Source organism: Aethalodelphis obliquidens, unplaced genomic scaffold (genome assembly GCF_003676395.1).
Source record: "Aethalodelphis obliquidens isolate GAN/ISIS:26980383/991018 unplaced genomic scaffold, ASM367639v1 scaffold55, whole genome shotgun sequence".
Taxonomy (NCBI): domain Eukaryota; kingdom Metazoa; phylum Chordata; class Mammalia; order Artiodactyla; family Delphinidae; genus Aethalodelphis; species Aethalodelphis obliquidens.
Genome location: NW_020837999.1, coordinates 1,261,173 through 1,279,935, shown reverse-complemented (window position 1 = coordinate 1,279,935; position 18,763 = coordinate 1,261,173). Strand labels below are relative to the sequence as shown.

The window sequence follows — 18,763 nt, the reverse complement described above, 5'->3', positions numbered from 1 at the left end:
TAGGTGGTGCTGTGTGCAGGGGACATGTGCAGCACCCTGCTTTTGCTCCAGGCTCTTCAAAAGTGGCAGTTGGTTATTTTGGTTTCTTTGTATCTTTTGGGTCCAGAATTTGCCCTAGCATGCAAGCAGTTATTTTTGGTCCCATATAGTTTCTTTGTATTTATAGCTTAAGGAGAGGTGTCCAGGTGCAAGCTTTGCAGCATTGTAGCAAAGGTTCCCAGGTCCCAGGCCTGTCTCACAGCTACCCCTAGAAAGTTGCCCTGTAGGAGTAAAAGCACCAGAGTGTGAGGATGTAGGTACTGAGATACTTACTGCAGTTGTATCAGTAGGGATTATTTTGACATGTAGTGAGATGGCTGTGAGGAATTTGGCCACATATCTTTGCACAGCTGTATCCAACAGGAACATATTTTCCTTATTCTTTTTTTTTTGAGGTGAAATTCACATAAAATAACCGTTTTTAAATGAATATACCATTAACCATTTTATTTATTTATTTATTTTTAAAATATTTATTTAGGCTGTGTTGGGTCTTAGTTGCAGCATGTGGGCTTCTTAGTTGCGGCATGCAGGCTCTTAGTTGTAGCATGCATGTGGGATCTAGTTCCCTGATCCAGGGATTGAATCCGGGCCCGCTGCATTGGGAGCATGGAGTCCTACCCACTGAACCACAAGGGAAATCCCACCATTAACCATTTTAAAGTGAACAGTTTACTTGTACAACCTTATGGCTTATTCTTGAGAGAGATGCAAACACTTTCCCCTTAGAACCCCTTGAAAAAAATCTTTTCTTTCTTCTAAGCTTGGATTGGGTGAAATTATACATTAATTGGTTTAGAAACTCAGGCCTAAGCTAGTAGCAGTTTTCAAAAGGTGTTCTGTAGAGCTCTGGGGATTCCTGAGACCCTTTCATGGGTCAGGGAGATCAAAACTATTTTCATAAGGATAGTGAGATGTGAATTTGCCCTTTTTTGTGTTGACATTTGCACTAAATGGTGCAAAAACAATGGTGGTAAAACTGCTGGTGCCTTAGCACAGATCAGGGCAGGGGCACGAAACTGCTAGTAGTCATTATATCTTCCACTGCCACATACTTGCAGCGAAAAAAATCTAGTTCTACTAAAGAATGTCCTGATTAAGTAGTAAAAATTATTAATTTTTTTGTGTTGACCTCTGAGTACTTGTTGTTTTCATATTCTCTGTGACAGGAATGGGAAGCCCACAATTAAGCACTTTTCCTAGATACCAGAGGAAGGTGATTAACTCATGGGAAAGCATTTGTGTAGTTTGAATTGCAAGCTGAGCTAGCCAGATATTTTTCATGGAATATCATTTTTACTTGAAAGAGTTATTCAGAGACAAACTATGTTTGTTCAGACTAGGGTATTTGACAGTCATTTTCTCAGAAATGAACAAAGTGTGCTTGTCACTTCAAAGAAGGCAACTGACAGTGTTTGTTGCCAATGATAAGGTTCAAACTTTCAAGCAAATGTCAGAATTTTGAAAAATTTCTGTCTACCACCTAATACTAAAGAAGTTTTTTCGAGATCACAGTGATATTAATAAATGTGATTTGGGGGGATTGCATAATGAAATATGTGAACATTTGGAAGATCTGCATAACTGAGTGAACTAAACATTTTCCAAATGAGCAATGCATGGTATTTAAAAAAATCAAGCCACGGAGATGGGGAGGGATAAATTAGTAGTATGGGATTGACAGATACCAACTACTATACATAAAATAGATAAGCAACAAAGATTTACTGTATAGCATAGGGAACTATATTCAATATCTTGTAATAACCTGTAATGGAAAATAAGCTGAAAAAAAAATTAGTGTATAACTGAATCACTTTGCTGTACACCTGAGACTAACACAGTATTATAAATCAACTATGCTTCAATTAAAAAAAAAACAAACCCAAACCAAAAAAAAAAAAAAAACCAATCCAGACAGTAAAGAGATGTGCAAACATCTACATACTATTTTCACTAATTTTGTTTGTTTTGAAAATTATAGTTATTTTCTTCAAAATGTCAATAAATGCCATTGTACACTCATGAGAGAATGAGAGTGAAAAGGCAAATAATGTCTTGTCTTAGTATTATGAAGATAGTTTGACCCTGAGAGTCTCCAGAAGAAGAAGCTTCAGGGTCTTTGGACCATACTTCGAGAACTGGTGCTTGAGAGGAATTCATACACGTGCCCAAGTAGACAAAAAGTATAAGGCTGTTGATTATAGTATTGTTTGTAATAGTAGACAACAACCTTATCTAACCATAGAGGTAATAGATACATGAAATCTGTATACCTCCAGTGTAAATTTATGCAGCATTTAGGGGCAAATCAACATGGAGACATATAAAAGCAATGTTTAGTAAATAAAGCAAGATTGAAAAAATATATGATATAACTTATAAAATATTTTAAAACATACAAACCAAACAGTATATATTTTTTTGCAGGTAAGTACAAATATTTGTAGAAGAATTTTAAGAGGATGTATACCATGGAAGGATATATACCATGATAGTGGTTACCTCTAGGGAGTTGGAGCAGGGAATTGTAGACTGGTGTTATCTGTAATCTTTTATTTCTTTATGAAATTAAAGACTAAGAGAAAATATGACAGTATTAACAACTGTTAATTTGGGATTTTGGAATTAGATGTTTATTGTGCACTTTTCTGCATTTTCAGATAGTTTAAAAGATCTCTTTTTAAAATTTAAATAAATTGTAACAAGTTATTAATACCTTTATTATGCTTACTTTATTGACAAGAAAACGGATTACAACAAATTTATGAAAAAAATGGACAGTCTGTTAAATTTTATTATTAACAGTGAAGTGTATCATTTTTTGCCCACTATTAGCAAAAGAAAACAGTAATATTCTGTGTGGAGAGAGTTTGGTGCAATGTAGTCTTAAATGTTTCTGGTGGCATTTTATGTGGAGAAAATTCTTTTCTGAAAGCAATTTTAGAAACTATTCTAAGGGCCATAAAATCATTCATTCTCTTTGACTTGTTTGTCCTACTTTTTGGAATCTCTCCTAAAGAACTAATCCATAGTATGAAACAATTTATAGGCATTAAAGCACTATTCGGAATGGAGTTTAGCAATAGAATAATGATTACATCAATTAGTTTACTTGATATGCAGTTATTAAACAAATAAATGTAAAGACTAAATGGCACTATGGAAAAATATAAAGGGGTATGTTAAGTTTTAAAAAGGGATATGAAATTATCAGTCTGTTGTAATTATAATTGAATTAAGGAATCATGTTAAATTATTTTAGAGTGATGGAGTTATGTGACTTTTTTCTTCCTCCACTGCTTAAAAATTTTTCAATATTATTTTTATCTTGAAATGCTGTATGTATTTATTTTTGATATATGTGATGATTGGATTTTCTTTTTAAAATATTATTTTGGACTTGTCTCCTCCAAATTTCAATCCCTCGCCTAACTCTTTAAACTTTAGGCAGAAATTAAACGTCTTCAGGAAGCCAATAAGGCAGCTCGGAAGGAAAGACAGCTGATTCTTAAACAGCAGGAGGAGATAGAAAGGATCCGACAGACCACCATAAAACTTCAGGAGAAGTTGAAGTCTGCAGGGGAGAATAAATTGGTAAATTACATGAAATTATTATTAATTTGTTTTCTGCCTCATGTTGCTTGCTAATAACTAACTCTACCTCATCTTCTAATGTGGTGGGTGTGTTCATTCTAGCACTGTGATATAGTAATGCACCAGGATAAAGTTCTATGTATGTGCCTTTATGTAAAGTGAGTCTTTTTTTTACTCTCATGGGATATTCAAGTTTTGAAAGGGACATGTAGGTCATATATTAGTTTAAAAATGTTTTCCATTTATGAATTCAGTTGGGACAGAGAGCCTTGTTTTTGCTTATCAATCCAAATATCAATATCAATATATATTCCTCAGAATTAATGGGAATATATTCAATCCAAATATATTCCTCAGAATTAATGGGAGGAATTAATTATTTTTGCTCTTTACATAATACTTTTGTCAGCTCTCTAATGCCTAATATAATGATACAAGGTTCAAAGGAAATATTCAGACAAAAACAAAATTTGGACCTATTCTGAAATACTGTAAAGTGTCAATATAGTGTTGGAAAACTCAGCCTATATAGCAATACAGTTAAATAAATCTCTTAATATTCACTGCTTTGATTTTTAAAATACACTTTAAATTTTGAAACAGTCTCAGATTTATAGAAAATTTCAAACACAGTGCAAAGGGCTTTGATTTTCTCAGTCGAGAGTTATGTTGCCAACAAATTAATATTGACACATTAGTTTTCATTATCTCTTTAATCTCTTTCAGTCTGGAAAAGTTCTTGACTCTCATGACCTTCACACTTTGGAAGATTACATGCCAGATATTTTGTAGAATGGTCCTCAAGTTGGGTTTGTCTGATCTTTCCTCATAATTAGATTCAGGTTGTGCATCTTTGGCAGAAATATCACAGAAGTGATGCTGTGTTGTTCTCTGCATTCAATCAGGTGGCACCTGATTTTGATTTATCTCATTACTGATGATGTTAACTCGAACACTTGATTAAGGTGGCATCTACCATACTTCACTGTATAGTTACTCTCTTTCTCTTTGTAATTAATAAGTGCATTGCATGAAGGTATTTTGAAGCTACATACATTGCTGTTCTTCGTCAAAGTTAAATTTATTCTTTTATTTATATCAGTGTGAACTCACGGATTCGTGTTTTACTCAGCATTATAATCTGTTACTATCATCATTTGTTTTGATGCTCACTTTTTCTCAAATTGGGCCATTAGGAGCCTCTTCAAGCAGGTTTCTGTGTCCTTTTGACATGTACCCATCAGTCTTTGAGCACTTTCATGTTTTCTGGAACAAGATGTTTCAGGGTCATCTTTTACTTTCCCTGCCTCTGCCTTGGAATCAGCTGTTTCTCCAACGAGGCTAGTTATTTAGAAATCAAGATCTGGTGCTAAGCATGCTCACTGCTATTCAGGTTTTGTTGCTCCTAAGCAACAAATCTAGGGACTATATAAGTACATGTATATACATTTTACTTGTGTGATATAATTTTGTCCTTTAAGTAATACCTTAATTTCAGCTATTTTACAAATACTGTTTTGAAGATAAATTAATTTTGAAATGACAGTGTTTAAATCAGTTTGAGATCTTAAATTCCAGTATAATTATAATACTTTACTACCCCCTATTGTTTGCAGGACTCTCATAGTGATGATGATACAAAGGATAATAAGGCAACCAGTCCTGCTCCAACTGACTTGGAGACCCGCAGTCCTTCCCCCATTTCAATCTCCAGCAGTGAAACTAGCAGCATTATGCAGAAACTGAAGAAAATGAGAAGCCGCATGGATGAAAAGTAATTCATTTAAAAAATATATCTTCTATTTACACTGAAAGTAGTAGCAACAAATAATATTTTTAATGTATTTCATTAGATTAGATTGATACAACATAAAATTTTATGGATTCAGTTGCATTTTAGCAGAGTTATTAAGTCATCCTAGGAGTCAGTTAACTGTAGACCTTATTTATAAAACAAATTTTCTTGATCTTAAATAGAGACAGGTTTCTTATTTTAAAAACCAAAGTAGTATTTGCACATATACCCATGACAGCGTTTTCTCCTTTCTTTTATTAAAAGTTATGAGTAAGTGTGAAATTTTTACCTTTTCTGAAATCTGAGGACATATCCACTGACTTGAGGGAGCAATTTAATGGTATATCTTGAGATCTCATCCTGTGACTCTGACAACTGTGAGGCTTACTCAAGTAGAAGAGTGAAATTTTAAACTTGTGAGTGGGTCTGAATTGCTCGATTAAAACCAGAAAGTCTGAAATTCTCCTGGGATGTTGAATGATTTGGCAGTCTACCATTCTTCTAAAACATTTCTAAGCGTTATTTTTTGAAGACTCTTTTAAAGAAAGCTACTCTTACTTAGATATAGCTCAATTATGTGTCAGCTTTGACCGTACCAAGTGACATTTACATGACAGTTTACTCCTTTGCGCGTACATTTGATTAAATACACTTATAAAGTAGCTGCTTGTGGACTATTTTCTACCTTTTTTAAGTATAGAAGAGAGGTCCATTAAAATTTTTGTTGACTGCTCTTTTATTTTAAGTTAGCAATTTGAACCACAGATTAAACTTAAGTTGTATCTTGATATCCTTTGGCAGTATACTGCCCATCACCAAATTTAATAATACTCTATGTTTATATGTGACATCAACCTATGATTTAGTTATTTTCTGAACAGTCAAGCAGTTGTAAGTCAAACCTTACTTTCTATAGGTACAGTGTTGTACACTGGCACTTCATTGCTTAATTGAAATTGCACTTCAGTAACTTAAAATTGGCCTTTGATAACTTAAAAATACCTAAATTGATTATGAAGATGTTTAAATAATAAATAAAAATTTTTAAAATAAAAAATATAAGGGGGTGAAAACTGAATAGTTACAAATGTGTAAGTGTACCTTTTGTATGATTTCCATGGGATAGACCAATTAAGACTATTCAAATAGGAATTCTTTTTTACTTCCTGATAAAAATTTCCAGTAGCCAGTGTGAGACATACTGGATTGCTCCAGGGATCTTTGAATTCAGAATAATCTATCTCATAAATTTTTATAACTGATTTGGCATTTTATATCTGCCTCTAAATGCCTTTGGATCATAAATGTTGGAGGAAGGACAGCTTCAAGGGAAATTTCTTCATCGATTCCTTGCTTGTCTATACCAGTAAAATCTTCATTGCTGGTCTCTATGAATAATATTCCAATAATTTTAATCACATCCATGGAAGGAACTGCTAATCCTATTCTGTTTGTGAGATTAGTCAGTTTATATGGTGTTTATTTGAGATTTGGTTAAAACTTTAAAAACCCTAAATAACAAGTTAAAGGTTGAATTTATTGACTTTGTTCTAAGTTTTGTTATTTATTTTCTCAGAGCCCAAAATACTAAAGACCTAGAATTTTTTTTATCATTGCTCTACCTTCCTTTGTCAACTACTGCAGTAAACTTTTGAGAAAAGGCCTTGAAGCATTCAGTGACTTATTGATTTGTTGTTTGAAGCAATGCAGTTGTGTTTGTGGTTGGGCTGGGGTAAGGACAGTAGTTGCAGAGAAATTAGTTTTAATGTTTGGAAGATGATGCTGAAATTTGAGGATGAAGTGGAGTATTTTCCAAAATTAGCAGTGCATTAAAAACGGAGATCACTGTTAATTTTTTTTGATCTCCATAACAAAGCGCAGTTGGTCCTTGAGCAGCGTGGGGGTTGTGTTAGCAATGCTGCCCTTCCGCGTAGATGAAAATCTGCCTAAAACTTGCGTAGTCGGCCCTCCATAATCGTGGTTCCTCTATGTATGTGGTTCTTCTGTATCTGTAGTTCTATATCTGCGGATTCGGCCAACCACAGATCATGCAGTACTGCAGTATTTACTACTGAAAAATATTCACATGTAAGTGGACCTATGCATTTCAAACCCACTCACTGTTCAGGGATCCACTGTAATGTGAAAACTAATTTTTGAATACCATTCAGGTTACCAAAGCTTCAGAGTTACTTCTCTTTCAACAATGTTGGAATGTCAGCTCAATAGAGTGAGTTAATTTTGTAGTCATTTGCTACAGTAGATAACTAATAAAATTATTTGAGCCTTTGCTACTAGGCACTATTATTTGTTTTGTAGATTAGAAAAGGCCATCTTCTAAGAGATTACTATTTTACTAATATAAAACACTTGTCAGAAAATAGTCACCCTTCTCAATAAGTTTAGCTAACTTTGGGAGGAACTTTTTCATATATATTACTGTTTATTGTTAACTCTCTGAACTTTGATTCTGTGATAAATATTTTTCTGAAGTGGTCAAACTATTCTTGGCTCCAGTGAAAAATTTCCTTCTTTAATGTTTCACTGAGACAACAATGCCTTTGTTAAAGTTTGTATTTCTAATCTATGGCTTTTCTTTTTTTTTAAATAAATAAATAAATTTATTTATTTATTTATTTTTGGCTGAGTTGGGTCTTTGTTGCTGTGCGCGGGCTTTCTCTAGTTGCGACCAGCGGGGGCTACTCTTTGTTGCAGTGCACGGACTTCTTGTTGCAGAGGCTTCTCTTGTTGCGGCGGACAGGCTCTAGGTGTGTGGGCTTCAGTAGTTGTGTCTCGCGGGCTCTAGAGCGCAGGCTCAGAAGTTGTGGCACACGGGCTTAGTTGCTCCGCGGTTTGTGGGATCTTCCCGGACCAGTGCTCGAACCCGTGTCCCCTGCATTGGCAAGCAGATTCTTAACCACTGCACCACCAGGGAAGCCCCTCTATGGCTTTTCTTTGACCTGTGTACTGAGTTGACATTTTAGAAATAATTTCCATTTCTATAGTTAAGAGCAAAAGAAATTTAAACTATGAAAGAGGTTAGTAATAATGAAAATATGTTTGCAAAAGCCACAGACTGACTAGCCCTCAGTTTTTTGATAATTATTGGTAAATGAAATCTGAGTTTTGTTTACTACTGTGAGGGGCATTATTTACAGTATAAAGCTGTGAAACATATTCAGGGGAAAAAAACATACAGTTGACTCTTCCTGTTAATTTGCCAATTCTGTTTTAGGAAAATTATTTACTGAGCAAATGAAACACTGAAGGAATGGTGTTTATCTTCTTCTTTAAGTGTTAAAATAGGATACAGTGCGTTTTTTTCTTTCATTTGTTAATAGCAGCTTGTTCTTCTGTATTATTTATTAATTATATACTTATTCCCTCAGCAATTATTTTTTGGGAAATGTGTGAATCTAGTAGGTTCTGAGGGATAAGAAGATGAATCAAACATAAACCCTGCCCTTGAAAAGCTTATAGTATAGGTGGAAAAAAGAAGAAATATCAGGTTCCTTTAGTGAAGTATATAAAAATCTATTGCTAAGGAAGCTCAGAAGAGGAAGAAATTTTTACTGAAAAGAGTATATATATCAAGGAAATTTTCTTGATGAGTGTTCAGAGTTAAATACTTTGCATTTGCAAGTGAAGGCTTTTGCTATTCCATTAAAGAAGACATTTTTATTAAAATTTTAAACAATGTATTAAATATCATTGCCTTAAATTAGAAATATAGTTTTCTTAGAGAAGGTTCTAGACTAAGTGTAGTGGATGAATAAATCCTGATAGTCTGATAGTGTGCTTTTTTTTTTTCTTCCTAGATTAGGGATGATGTACCTGTATTATTTAATTTATTTAAGTATATGCAGATTATTAAACAATTTAATAGATTTTGCTGTAGGAAAAATAGACTGTATTTTCTTTTAGGTCAGTACTATCCATATGCTCATTTATCTTCCTTTTTGAATATCATTTAAAATGCTTAAGTACTTAAAAGAATTGATCCATTTTATAATTAAAAGCACTAGTTTTCATTTTTACTTGTGACAGTATAGAGTTAAAGAATTGTTTAGATCCAGAAAGAATTTTAAAATAATTTAAGATATTAAGTTTTTATTTTGTTTAACATCTTTCATAATCAAATGATTTTAGAACTGGAAGTTCTATTTAAAATTTAGATCATAATTTTGCTTAAAAAGTGTGAGGAAGTACTTAAATGAAGAAGGAATCATAAAATGTTGGAACTAGTCGGTCCTTAGGGAGGTCATCTAGTATAGTCCCTTGGTTCTACAGGAAGAAATTGAGGCCTGCAGAGATTAAGTGCCTTGTCCCAGGTCAGGTAGCATAATGGCAGAGCTAGAAGAACTAGAACCCTACTCTCTGGACTTCAGCCAGCTAAAGTGAAAACTGAGTTAGCACATCTGCTTCCAACCTTGTAGTTTTTTTAAATAACTGCATTGATGACTTAAAGGTATCTCAGTAGAAATTGACCCTTCAAAATAGTATTTGTTGAAACTGGCAAGGTGCTCAGTGCCTGATTACTACGGTTGAATAGCTGCATAGCTAAAGTTTAGAGTGTAAAATTTTGACTTTAAAAGTGTATTACTTACTTTTGAATTTCTAAAGCTTAAACATTATAGGAACATAATTATTTCCATACTAGATTAAATCTATCATATGTCTCATCCTAGTCCAGTGTTCTGTAACTGTCAGAGGCCTTGTTGGGGAATGCCTTGATAATAGCCATAAAGTGTATTAGTAACATTTTCTATTAATAGTCATTTATGTTTCCATCATTCACAAATTTTGTTTATTTCTTACTTGTGCAGCATCTTGAAGGATTGTTAACTCTAGTGTGAAGTGCTACTGCTTCTTTTATCTCAATTTTATACAACTTTTAAGAGACACTTGAATTCTAGAATGTATGTATATTAAATAAGGAACGTGTGTTTCTGGGATGAAGTTCCAACTTTAAGTTAAACTTTTCTTACACTATCTCTTAAACCATTTTCTTTTTTTTTTTTTTAGCCATTTCTTTTGTTGTTCATTTCTAACCTAGAGCTTTTGAATATGCTTAATCTTTGTAAATGGAAAGTAAATAATTAGTATTTGTTCTAATAGAGAAAATTATTATCCTCTATATTGGATTGGACAAAAAAATTTAATATGTATTTTTTTTACAGTTTATTTCACATCTTCCAATGTTCTACTTTTTGTACTAGGTCATGCATGCATTTAGCAGTTATATACTTGAGAGGGTGGGTGATATTTGAATGTTATGAATAGATTTTTTTGGACCTTTTCCAAGTACATTTGTTTTTGCATAATTGGCATCAAAATAAGTTTATTATACATTCATAAAGAATGGCAAGGAAGATTGAAGTGTCTTATTGAAACTTGGCAAAATTGCACAAAAACTTCAGTGCAGAAAATCAAGGCAATCCAGATATGATAGAGAGAGAGAGAGAGGGAGGGAGGGAGAGAGGGAAAGAAAGAGATAGAGCGAGTATGTAACTGAACAGAGGGAAGGTGAAATATTAAGTTGTATGTGGAGAAACAGACGCTGAAATCATCTGTTATCTAAAGATATACATGTAGTCAAGATTCTACATACTTTTTAAAATTCAAACGAATGACTGGATTCATACCTAGATTTTCTCACTTCTTTGACTTACTGGTATTATTCCTTGCCCTTCCAAGGCAATAAATGTTGCCTTGATCTACAGGTTATTGTTGTGTGCATGTGAACAGGAGCATGCTCTGTCAAAGAGAATTAACCTTTCCAAACCTTTTATTAGACTTATTTATCCTTTCGTATATACAATGGTCTATTTACTATTTAAAAAAGAGAGAAACAATTGGTTTTTTCCTACTTTTATAAGTTTAACATATGGAATTTCTTCTTACTTTTAACCTTATTGATTGAATTGTCCACAGCATGATTTTTTTTTTTTTTTACTACTGGTAGTGTTTATTGGAACTAGCTTAGTTTATTCTTAATTATGCATCCTGGTTTTTTATAGAATGGGTATTGTATTTCAGTATTATTATTTAAGTGGGCCTTTGTTAAATATAAAGCAAGATACCTCCAGTAGGTCCTGTTGACAGTAAGTTTTATGTTGTAGATGTGAACAAGGTATTTTTACTATAAATTGACTTTTTAAACTATATAACTATATTCAAGCTTAGATTATAATGGTAAGGTTAAATAAGGCAAATGTACTGCTTTTTAAATTTAAATTCAAGCTTAAAATACATGACAAGGTACAGATATAAAAACTACTCGTTGAGAATTACATATGTATATACAATTGCTGATATGCTAGGTTCATGCCCATAATTGTTGTACTCTGTGTTAAAGCTTATGAGAAAACTTACTTAGCTTCACACTCTACTTCTCATTACTTTACTCACAAACAAATAAATTTACCTGAAAGTATACGTGATGGTTAAGCAGGAGCTGAGAAGAAAGGCACGTATATTCAGAAATCTTTGGTAAGATCTATAAAAGTATATGTTTTATATGTCACACAAAGTATAACACTTGCTTTAACTGAGTAGCTTATAATGTTATTCAGGAAGCATATTAAAAAGTTCTGCACTCAGCTCTTATGCTTTCCCTTTTTCATTCTTTCTGCCTCTTGATCTCTTGGTTTTAAAATCTTCCTCCTTATTTTGTAGACACTGCTCTCCTGTTCACTACTTCTTCTCTGTCTTTACGTCTCATCACTGGGCCTCTCTCAGTGTCTGTTTTCCCAACCTTCATCCCAAATTCCAGCTGTATATCTACAACCAGTTGGTCAGGTAACTTTGCACCTTTTTCAGTGCACTCTTTGATAGAGCATGCTCTTTTTGTTTGTTTTTATTGCTTTTTTTTCTTTCTTTTTTTTTCTAACAGCCCAGGGGCCTCTTGTCAAATGTCCCATAGATTTTACCTTTTTGTTTCCACGTTAATTTGACATGCTGATTGTTTAAGAAGTGGAGTGATAGTTCTTGTGCTTTTTATTAAGTGTTTGTTGGATATGTGAATGTATTTTTGTTGATTACCTACCACTACAGATCTAACACTTACAATATGAGCAGCCCACCTTTCATTTAGCTGTGGCGTCTACATTTGAGGAGAGCAAATAGTAGCTTTTTAACTACTCAAATAACTTCCTAAATCAGTTATGTCCCCTAACCCTTTGGAGCTAAGATATACTAGGCTGTTTAATTCCAGAGATTGGGTTAAATTGAGAAGTTTGAGGCATTTGGTGCATCCTTTTACTCAAGTAAATAAATAGTTATGTTTTATACATAAGGCATCTGACTGTGGTTCTCAGTGTTCTCTCCATGAAAAACAGGTAGACTGTCACCTGACATTGCATTTCCCAGGTAGTGAAAACCAAACTTACTATACCTGAAGCAAAACCAGACTGAATTTGAATATAAAAATCAAAAAGGGACATGAACAGGTTTTTTGTTTGCTTGCTTGTTTGGGATTTTGGGGGTTGTTTTTTTTGTTGTTGTTTTGGTCTTCGTGGTTTTGAGTTTGTGTGTTTTCTGGTCTTAGCCTTCAGAATAAATTCCTTGTATCTTCTGTTATGAAAAAGAATCACCTATGAAGAATGAATACATTAAGTACTATCAGTCATGGTTAGCCAAATATTCTGAAGATTTTTTTTCCTGAAATTACCCCACAGTTTTCCCTTTGCTAAATTTCCAAATAATTAATTACAAGTAAAATAAATAAATTCTCTTACTTGCTGAATACGATCACTTACCAAAGCTCGTATTATCTCAAAACTTTTTTCAGAGGAATACTATGAATGTCCTGTTTTATACAACTTTTTGATAACGTAATGAGTAATAAAGCTCTCAAAGTGATTTCTGCCTATAGATTTGTTCTCTCACTGTTTTTCATGGTGTAACCATAGGTTTCTGACAAAGCGAGAGCAAAAACTAATGCAAAGGCGCCAACATGCGGAGGAGCTACTAGAGTGGAAGAGACGTTTAGATGCAGAGGAAGCAGAAATTCGTCAAATGGAAAAACAAGCTTTGGCTGCCTGGGACAAAGAATTGATAAAACCTAAAACTCCTAAGAAAGAACTGGAGGACCAGAGAGCAGAACAGAAAGGTAATAAAGACTAACTATTCAGACTACATACTAAAAGTCTAATGTAACTGAAAGATTTACTTAATTATTTTAAAAAATGGTGAATGATTAAGGGTGAAGAAGGTGATACAACTATGAATGCTACAGATATTGAAAAGATAAGAGAATACTGTGAATACCTTTATGCTAATATACTTGAAAACTTAGAAGAAATGGGTAAATTCTATGAAATGGAAATGGGTTGTTCTAGGACCACGTGGGGTTTAACACCTACTAAAAATTGATAATGTGGTGAATTACTTAAACAGATTAAAGGAGAAAAATTACATGATATCTCAGTGGATTCAGAAAAATCACTTGATAAAATCCAAAAAAGCCTTTGGAATAAAACAAATAAATCTCACATCAAATTAGCAATAGAAGGGGACTTTCTTTACCCGGTATAGGATATCTATTAATGAAAACAAAAAACCAAACCTGCAGCAGACTTCATACTTAATAATAAAACATAGAAAGTTTTCCCTTTGAATTTGGAAATTAGACAAAAAGATGCTTATTTTCACTTATGGAGTGAAAGGAAGAAGCAAAACTCATTATCTTATTGAGAAGAGCAGATGAGAAGGCTATGCACATAGAAAATCCAGCATTTACATGTCAGTTATTAGAATTAGTGAGTTTAGCAAGGTTGTGGATATAAAATCCATAAACAAAACTCAATTGCATGACTGTAGATAAGCAGAAATTGGTTAGAAAAATCTAATTATTAAAAGATGCCATTTATAAATTTAACAATAAGTATTGAAGATCTTTACGGAGAAAAATTTATAATTTTATTAGGAGACCAAATTTTTTATTAGGAGACTAATTTTATTAGAGAAGACCAAAATAAATAGAACTTTACCATATTCACAGATAGCTGCAGTGTCATAAAGATGTTAATTCTCTCTGAACTTATTGGTAGGTTCAAGACAATTTAAATCAGAAACCTGGCAAGATTTCTTTGTAGGGTTTGACAGGCTCATTTTAAAATTTATATGAGGGCTTCCCTGGTGGTACAGTGGTTAAGAATCCGCCTGCCAGTATAAGGAACACGGGTTCGAGCCCTGGTCCGGGAAGATCCCACATGCCTGCAGCAGCTAAGCCCGTGAGCCACAACTCCTGAAGCCCACGCACCGCAACCAAGAGTAGCACCCACTCACTGCAACTAGAGAAAGCCCGTGCGCAGAAACGAAGACTCAATACAGCCAAAAATAAATAAATAAGTAAATTTATTAAAATAAATAAAAATAAAATAAAATTTATATGAAAGAGCAAAGGACCAAAAAGCAGAGACATTCCTAAAGAAGAACCACAAAATGCAGGAACTTACCAGTTTCAACACCTCTAAGAGTATAATAATTAAGACAATATGATATTTGTTATCAGAGACAAATAGATTATGAAACAAATAGCTCAAAAAAGATCTGTGCATATATGGAAAGTTGACTTCTGACACAGGTAACTTAGGAGACTAGTGAATAAAGGAGGGACTCTCCAATAAATTTTGTGCGAGGTAAAAATAAAGTTGGGTCCCTACATGACAGTAAAAAAGGATCGATCTCAAGGAGGGAGAAAGGTGTAAATGTGAAATTTAAACTATAAAACTTTTAGAGACAATATAAGAGAATATCTTTATGACATCAGGGGGAGGGAAAGATTTCTTTAACGTTATGCAAGGCAAAAATCATAAAGGGAAAGATTGATAAATTTCACTTTAATAAATTAAGAATTTCTGTTCATTAATACATATAAAGAAAGTAAAACAAAATAAGATATTTGCAATACATATGAGTGACAAAGGAATAGTATAAGAATATGTAAGCAACTGCTATGAATCAATAATAAAATGACAACCACATTAAAAAAAACAGGCAAAAGAGCAAATGGTTCACAAATAAGAAACTCCAGTCAGTAAACATATGAAAAGGTGTTCAACTTCGTTAGTAATCAGAGCATAAAAACCATAAAGACATACCATTGCATGCCTGTGTTCACTTCCTAGGGCTGCCATAACAAATTACCACAAATTTGGTGGCTTAAAACTTTTTTTTATTCTCTCGCTTCTGGAGGCCAGAAGTACAAAATCAAGGCTTTGGCAGGACTGTGTGCTCCCTCTGAAGGGTCAAGAAGACAGTTCTTTCCTTCCTTCTTCCAGCTTCTGGTGGTATGCTGTAGGCATTCCTCGTGTCTGCTTAACTAAGTCTCACACAGTCTTCTCTTACATGTCTGTCCTTCTCTTTTGTCTCACAAGGAAACCTGTCATTGAATTTAGGGCCTACCCAGATAATCCAGGATGATCTCATCATGAGATCCTTAACTTAATTACATCCGCAGACCTTTTTTCCAAATAAGATTATATTCACAGGTTTTGGGGGTTGAGACATGGACACATCTTTTGGGGAGCCATCATTCACCCCATTTAAAAAAATCCATCAAACCTGTTGGTATGTAGGTGGAACAAAGAACTGCTGGTGTGAGTGTTAATTGTTAAACCTAGTTTGAAAAACAGGTTGAAGGGCGAGGCATTAAAAATAATCAATAAAATGATAAAAATAATAAAGCCAGGTACACATGTCCTACAGTTCAGCAATTCCATTGCCAAGTATAAATCCTAGAGCAATGGTTCTTAAAGTATGGTCCATGGTCTCTGAGATCCTTTCAGAAGGTCTGAATAATACTGACATATTGTTTGCCTTTTTCACTGTGTCAGCATTACACTGGTAGTATAAAAATAATGGTGGGTAAAATTGCTGATGCCTTAATATGAATCAAGGCAGTGGCACCAAATCATATAATAGTCATTGAATTCTTCACCACCCTGTACTCACCATAAAAACATGCCATTCTTACATTTTATGTAATTTTAATTTAAATATTTAGATAATTTAAATATTAATTTGTTGAATCTCAATTTTGAGTACATATCTTTTTAATATTCTTTGTGACGAATAGGAAATATTCGTAAAGCACTTGTGTTTGCCAAAGCATGATGGTTATCCTGAAGAAAAGCACTTACTACAGTTGTTTGGTTTGCAAGCTGAACTAGCAATTTTTTCATGTAGTACCATTTTTACTTAAATGACTAACAAAATATGGTTATTCAGACTTGAGTATTTGCAAACAATGTTTCAGAAACACGTGAAGCAACTCTGACTCTTTAAGAAAAACAACTGATAGTGTTTATTGTCGGTAATAAAATGTAAACTTTCAAGTGAAGATTTAAGGCTTTTAGAAATGCTGTTTCCCCTACTGTGAGCTTGACAGCTTTCCAATACTTTAAAGACTTTCCTGGTATGAGTAATGATATCAAAGTCATCTTTTCATATTGTGTGATAAAATGTGCCAATATTTGAAAAGATCTTCCTAACTCAGTGAATCAATATTTTCCAAATGACCCGTGATGATTAGAAAATCAAGTATGGATAAAAGATCCATTTAAAGTGCAAGATAGGGGTGGAGGGAGACACTAGAGGGAGGAGATATGGGGAGATATAGATATATATAGATATATATAGATATATATATATCTCTGATCACTTTGTTTAAAGCAGAAACTAACACACCATTGTAAAGCAATTATACTCCAATAAAGATGTTAAAAAAAATAAATAAATTGCAAGACAGGCCAATGGATTTTAATGGAACAGATTATGAAAAGTTCACAGATATGGTTTCAGATTCCACATTACAGCTTAACATTTAAGAAACTACCAATTGTCCACTTTTGGTGTGGCATTAAAAAAGGATATCCACAATTACCTGTAAATACTGTTAAAATACTCTTCCCTTTTCTAATTATGTATCATTTGTGTGAGGCCAGATTTTCTGCATATACTTCAGCCAAATCAACATATAGCCACAGATTGCATACAGAAACAGATATGAGAATCTGTCTTCTGTTAAGCTAGCCATTAAAGTTTTTAATTTAATGTAAAATAGTTTCTCTCCTTTCAACTAAACTTTTTTTAAAAATGTAGCTATTTTGAATTTTAGAAAATGTCGTTTGTAACATAGGTTTTTTACTGTTATTTTTACATAAATTAATAAATATTTTTATTCCATTTTAATTTCTATTGTAAATATTGATAGATATAACTGTATCTATAACCATACAAACTAAAGCTTTTGGGGGTCTTCAGTACTTTTTCAGAGTGTAAAGTGTTCACTGAGGCCAAAATGTTTGAGGACTGCTGTCTTACAGCAATGTTTTTCGAGTTGTGGGTTGTCCCATTTGCGATGTATGAAATCCATTTAGTGGATTGAAATCCATTTAGTCAGCATTGTTTAAGGTTGAAATAAAATAGAAAATATCATTATGTCACACATAGGTTAAATATATTATGATTAAGGTAAAAAATCTGAAAGCCACTGCTATAGAGAACTTTTTTTTTTTTTCTCGGTACGCGGGCCTCTCACTGTTGTGGCCTCTCCTGTTGCGGAGCACAGGCTCCGGACGCGCAGGCTCAGCGGCCATGGCTCACGGGCCCAGCCGCTCCGCGGCATGTGGGATCCTCCCGGACTGGGGCACGAACCCATGTCCCCTGCATCAGCAGGCAGACTCCCAACCACTGCGCCACCAGGGATGCCCTGCTGTAGAGAACTTTTACATAGATAGATAATAGATTGATATAAATATATCTATCTGTACTTATATATATATATAAGTATATATCTAGAGAGAGATATACATATAGATATGTATACATATTTATACTAGGAGATATATATGACATTGTTCGTAGCAGCAGTATTTGAAATAGCAGGGATAAAAGGAAACCACCCACATCAGTAGGAGAATGGATAAATAAATTGTGGTATATTTACATATTATATCATGCTCAGTAAAGAAGAAAAAATTACAGCTAAACAAATCAACATACAAGAATCTTAAAACAAATCACAGAGGACTGCAAGCAGTTTGATTTCTTTTATAGAAAATTCAAAGCAAACAAAACTAAGTGATATATTATTTAGCTATTCATACCAAGTGGTACATAAAGAAAACCAATGATGCAATAAATATAGTTCATCTGTAGTGTTCCTTTTTTCTTCAGTTTATTCAGCAGAGGCTGACTTCTGTGTCAACTTCCACATCCTCATTCTGTAGCGTCAAATTCTGCTGCAGACTACTCCTTCTTGAAAGGAAATTTAACAGGACCGAGAAAAGAGATTCAGTGTCTCAGGTTTCATCATGGGCTGTA

At 33.6% G+C, this 18,763-nt stretch overlaps 1 protein-coding gene across 4 annotated transcripts in view; it reads left to right on the top strand.

Moving 5' to 3' along the window:
* CEP350 (centrosomal protein 350) overlaps positions 1–18,763 on the top strand; it is a 139,927-nt gene that overhangs the window by 70,937 nt on the left and 50,227 nt on the right. For all 4 annotated transcript variants that reach the window (XM_027086155.1, XM_027086157.1, XM_027086154.1 and 1 more), the window contains 3 exons: positions 3,490–3,636; positions 5,253–5,410; positions 13,345–13,544. In XM_027086155.1, the coding sequence (XP_026941956.1) occupies positions 3,490–3,636; positions 5,253–5,410; positions 13,345–13,544 (505 nt within the window). The remainder of the gene's footprint in view (positions 1–3,489; positions 3,637–5,252; positions 5,411–13,344; positions 13,545–18,763) is intronic.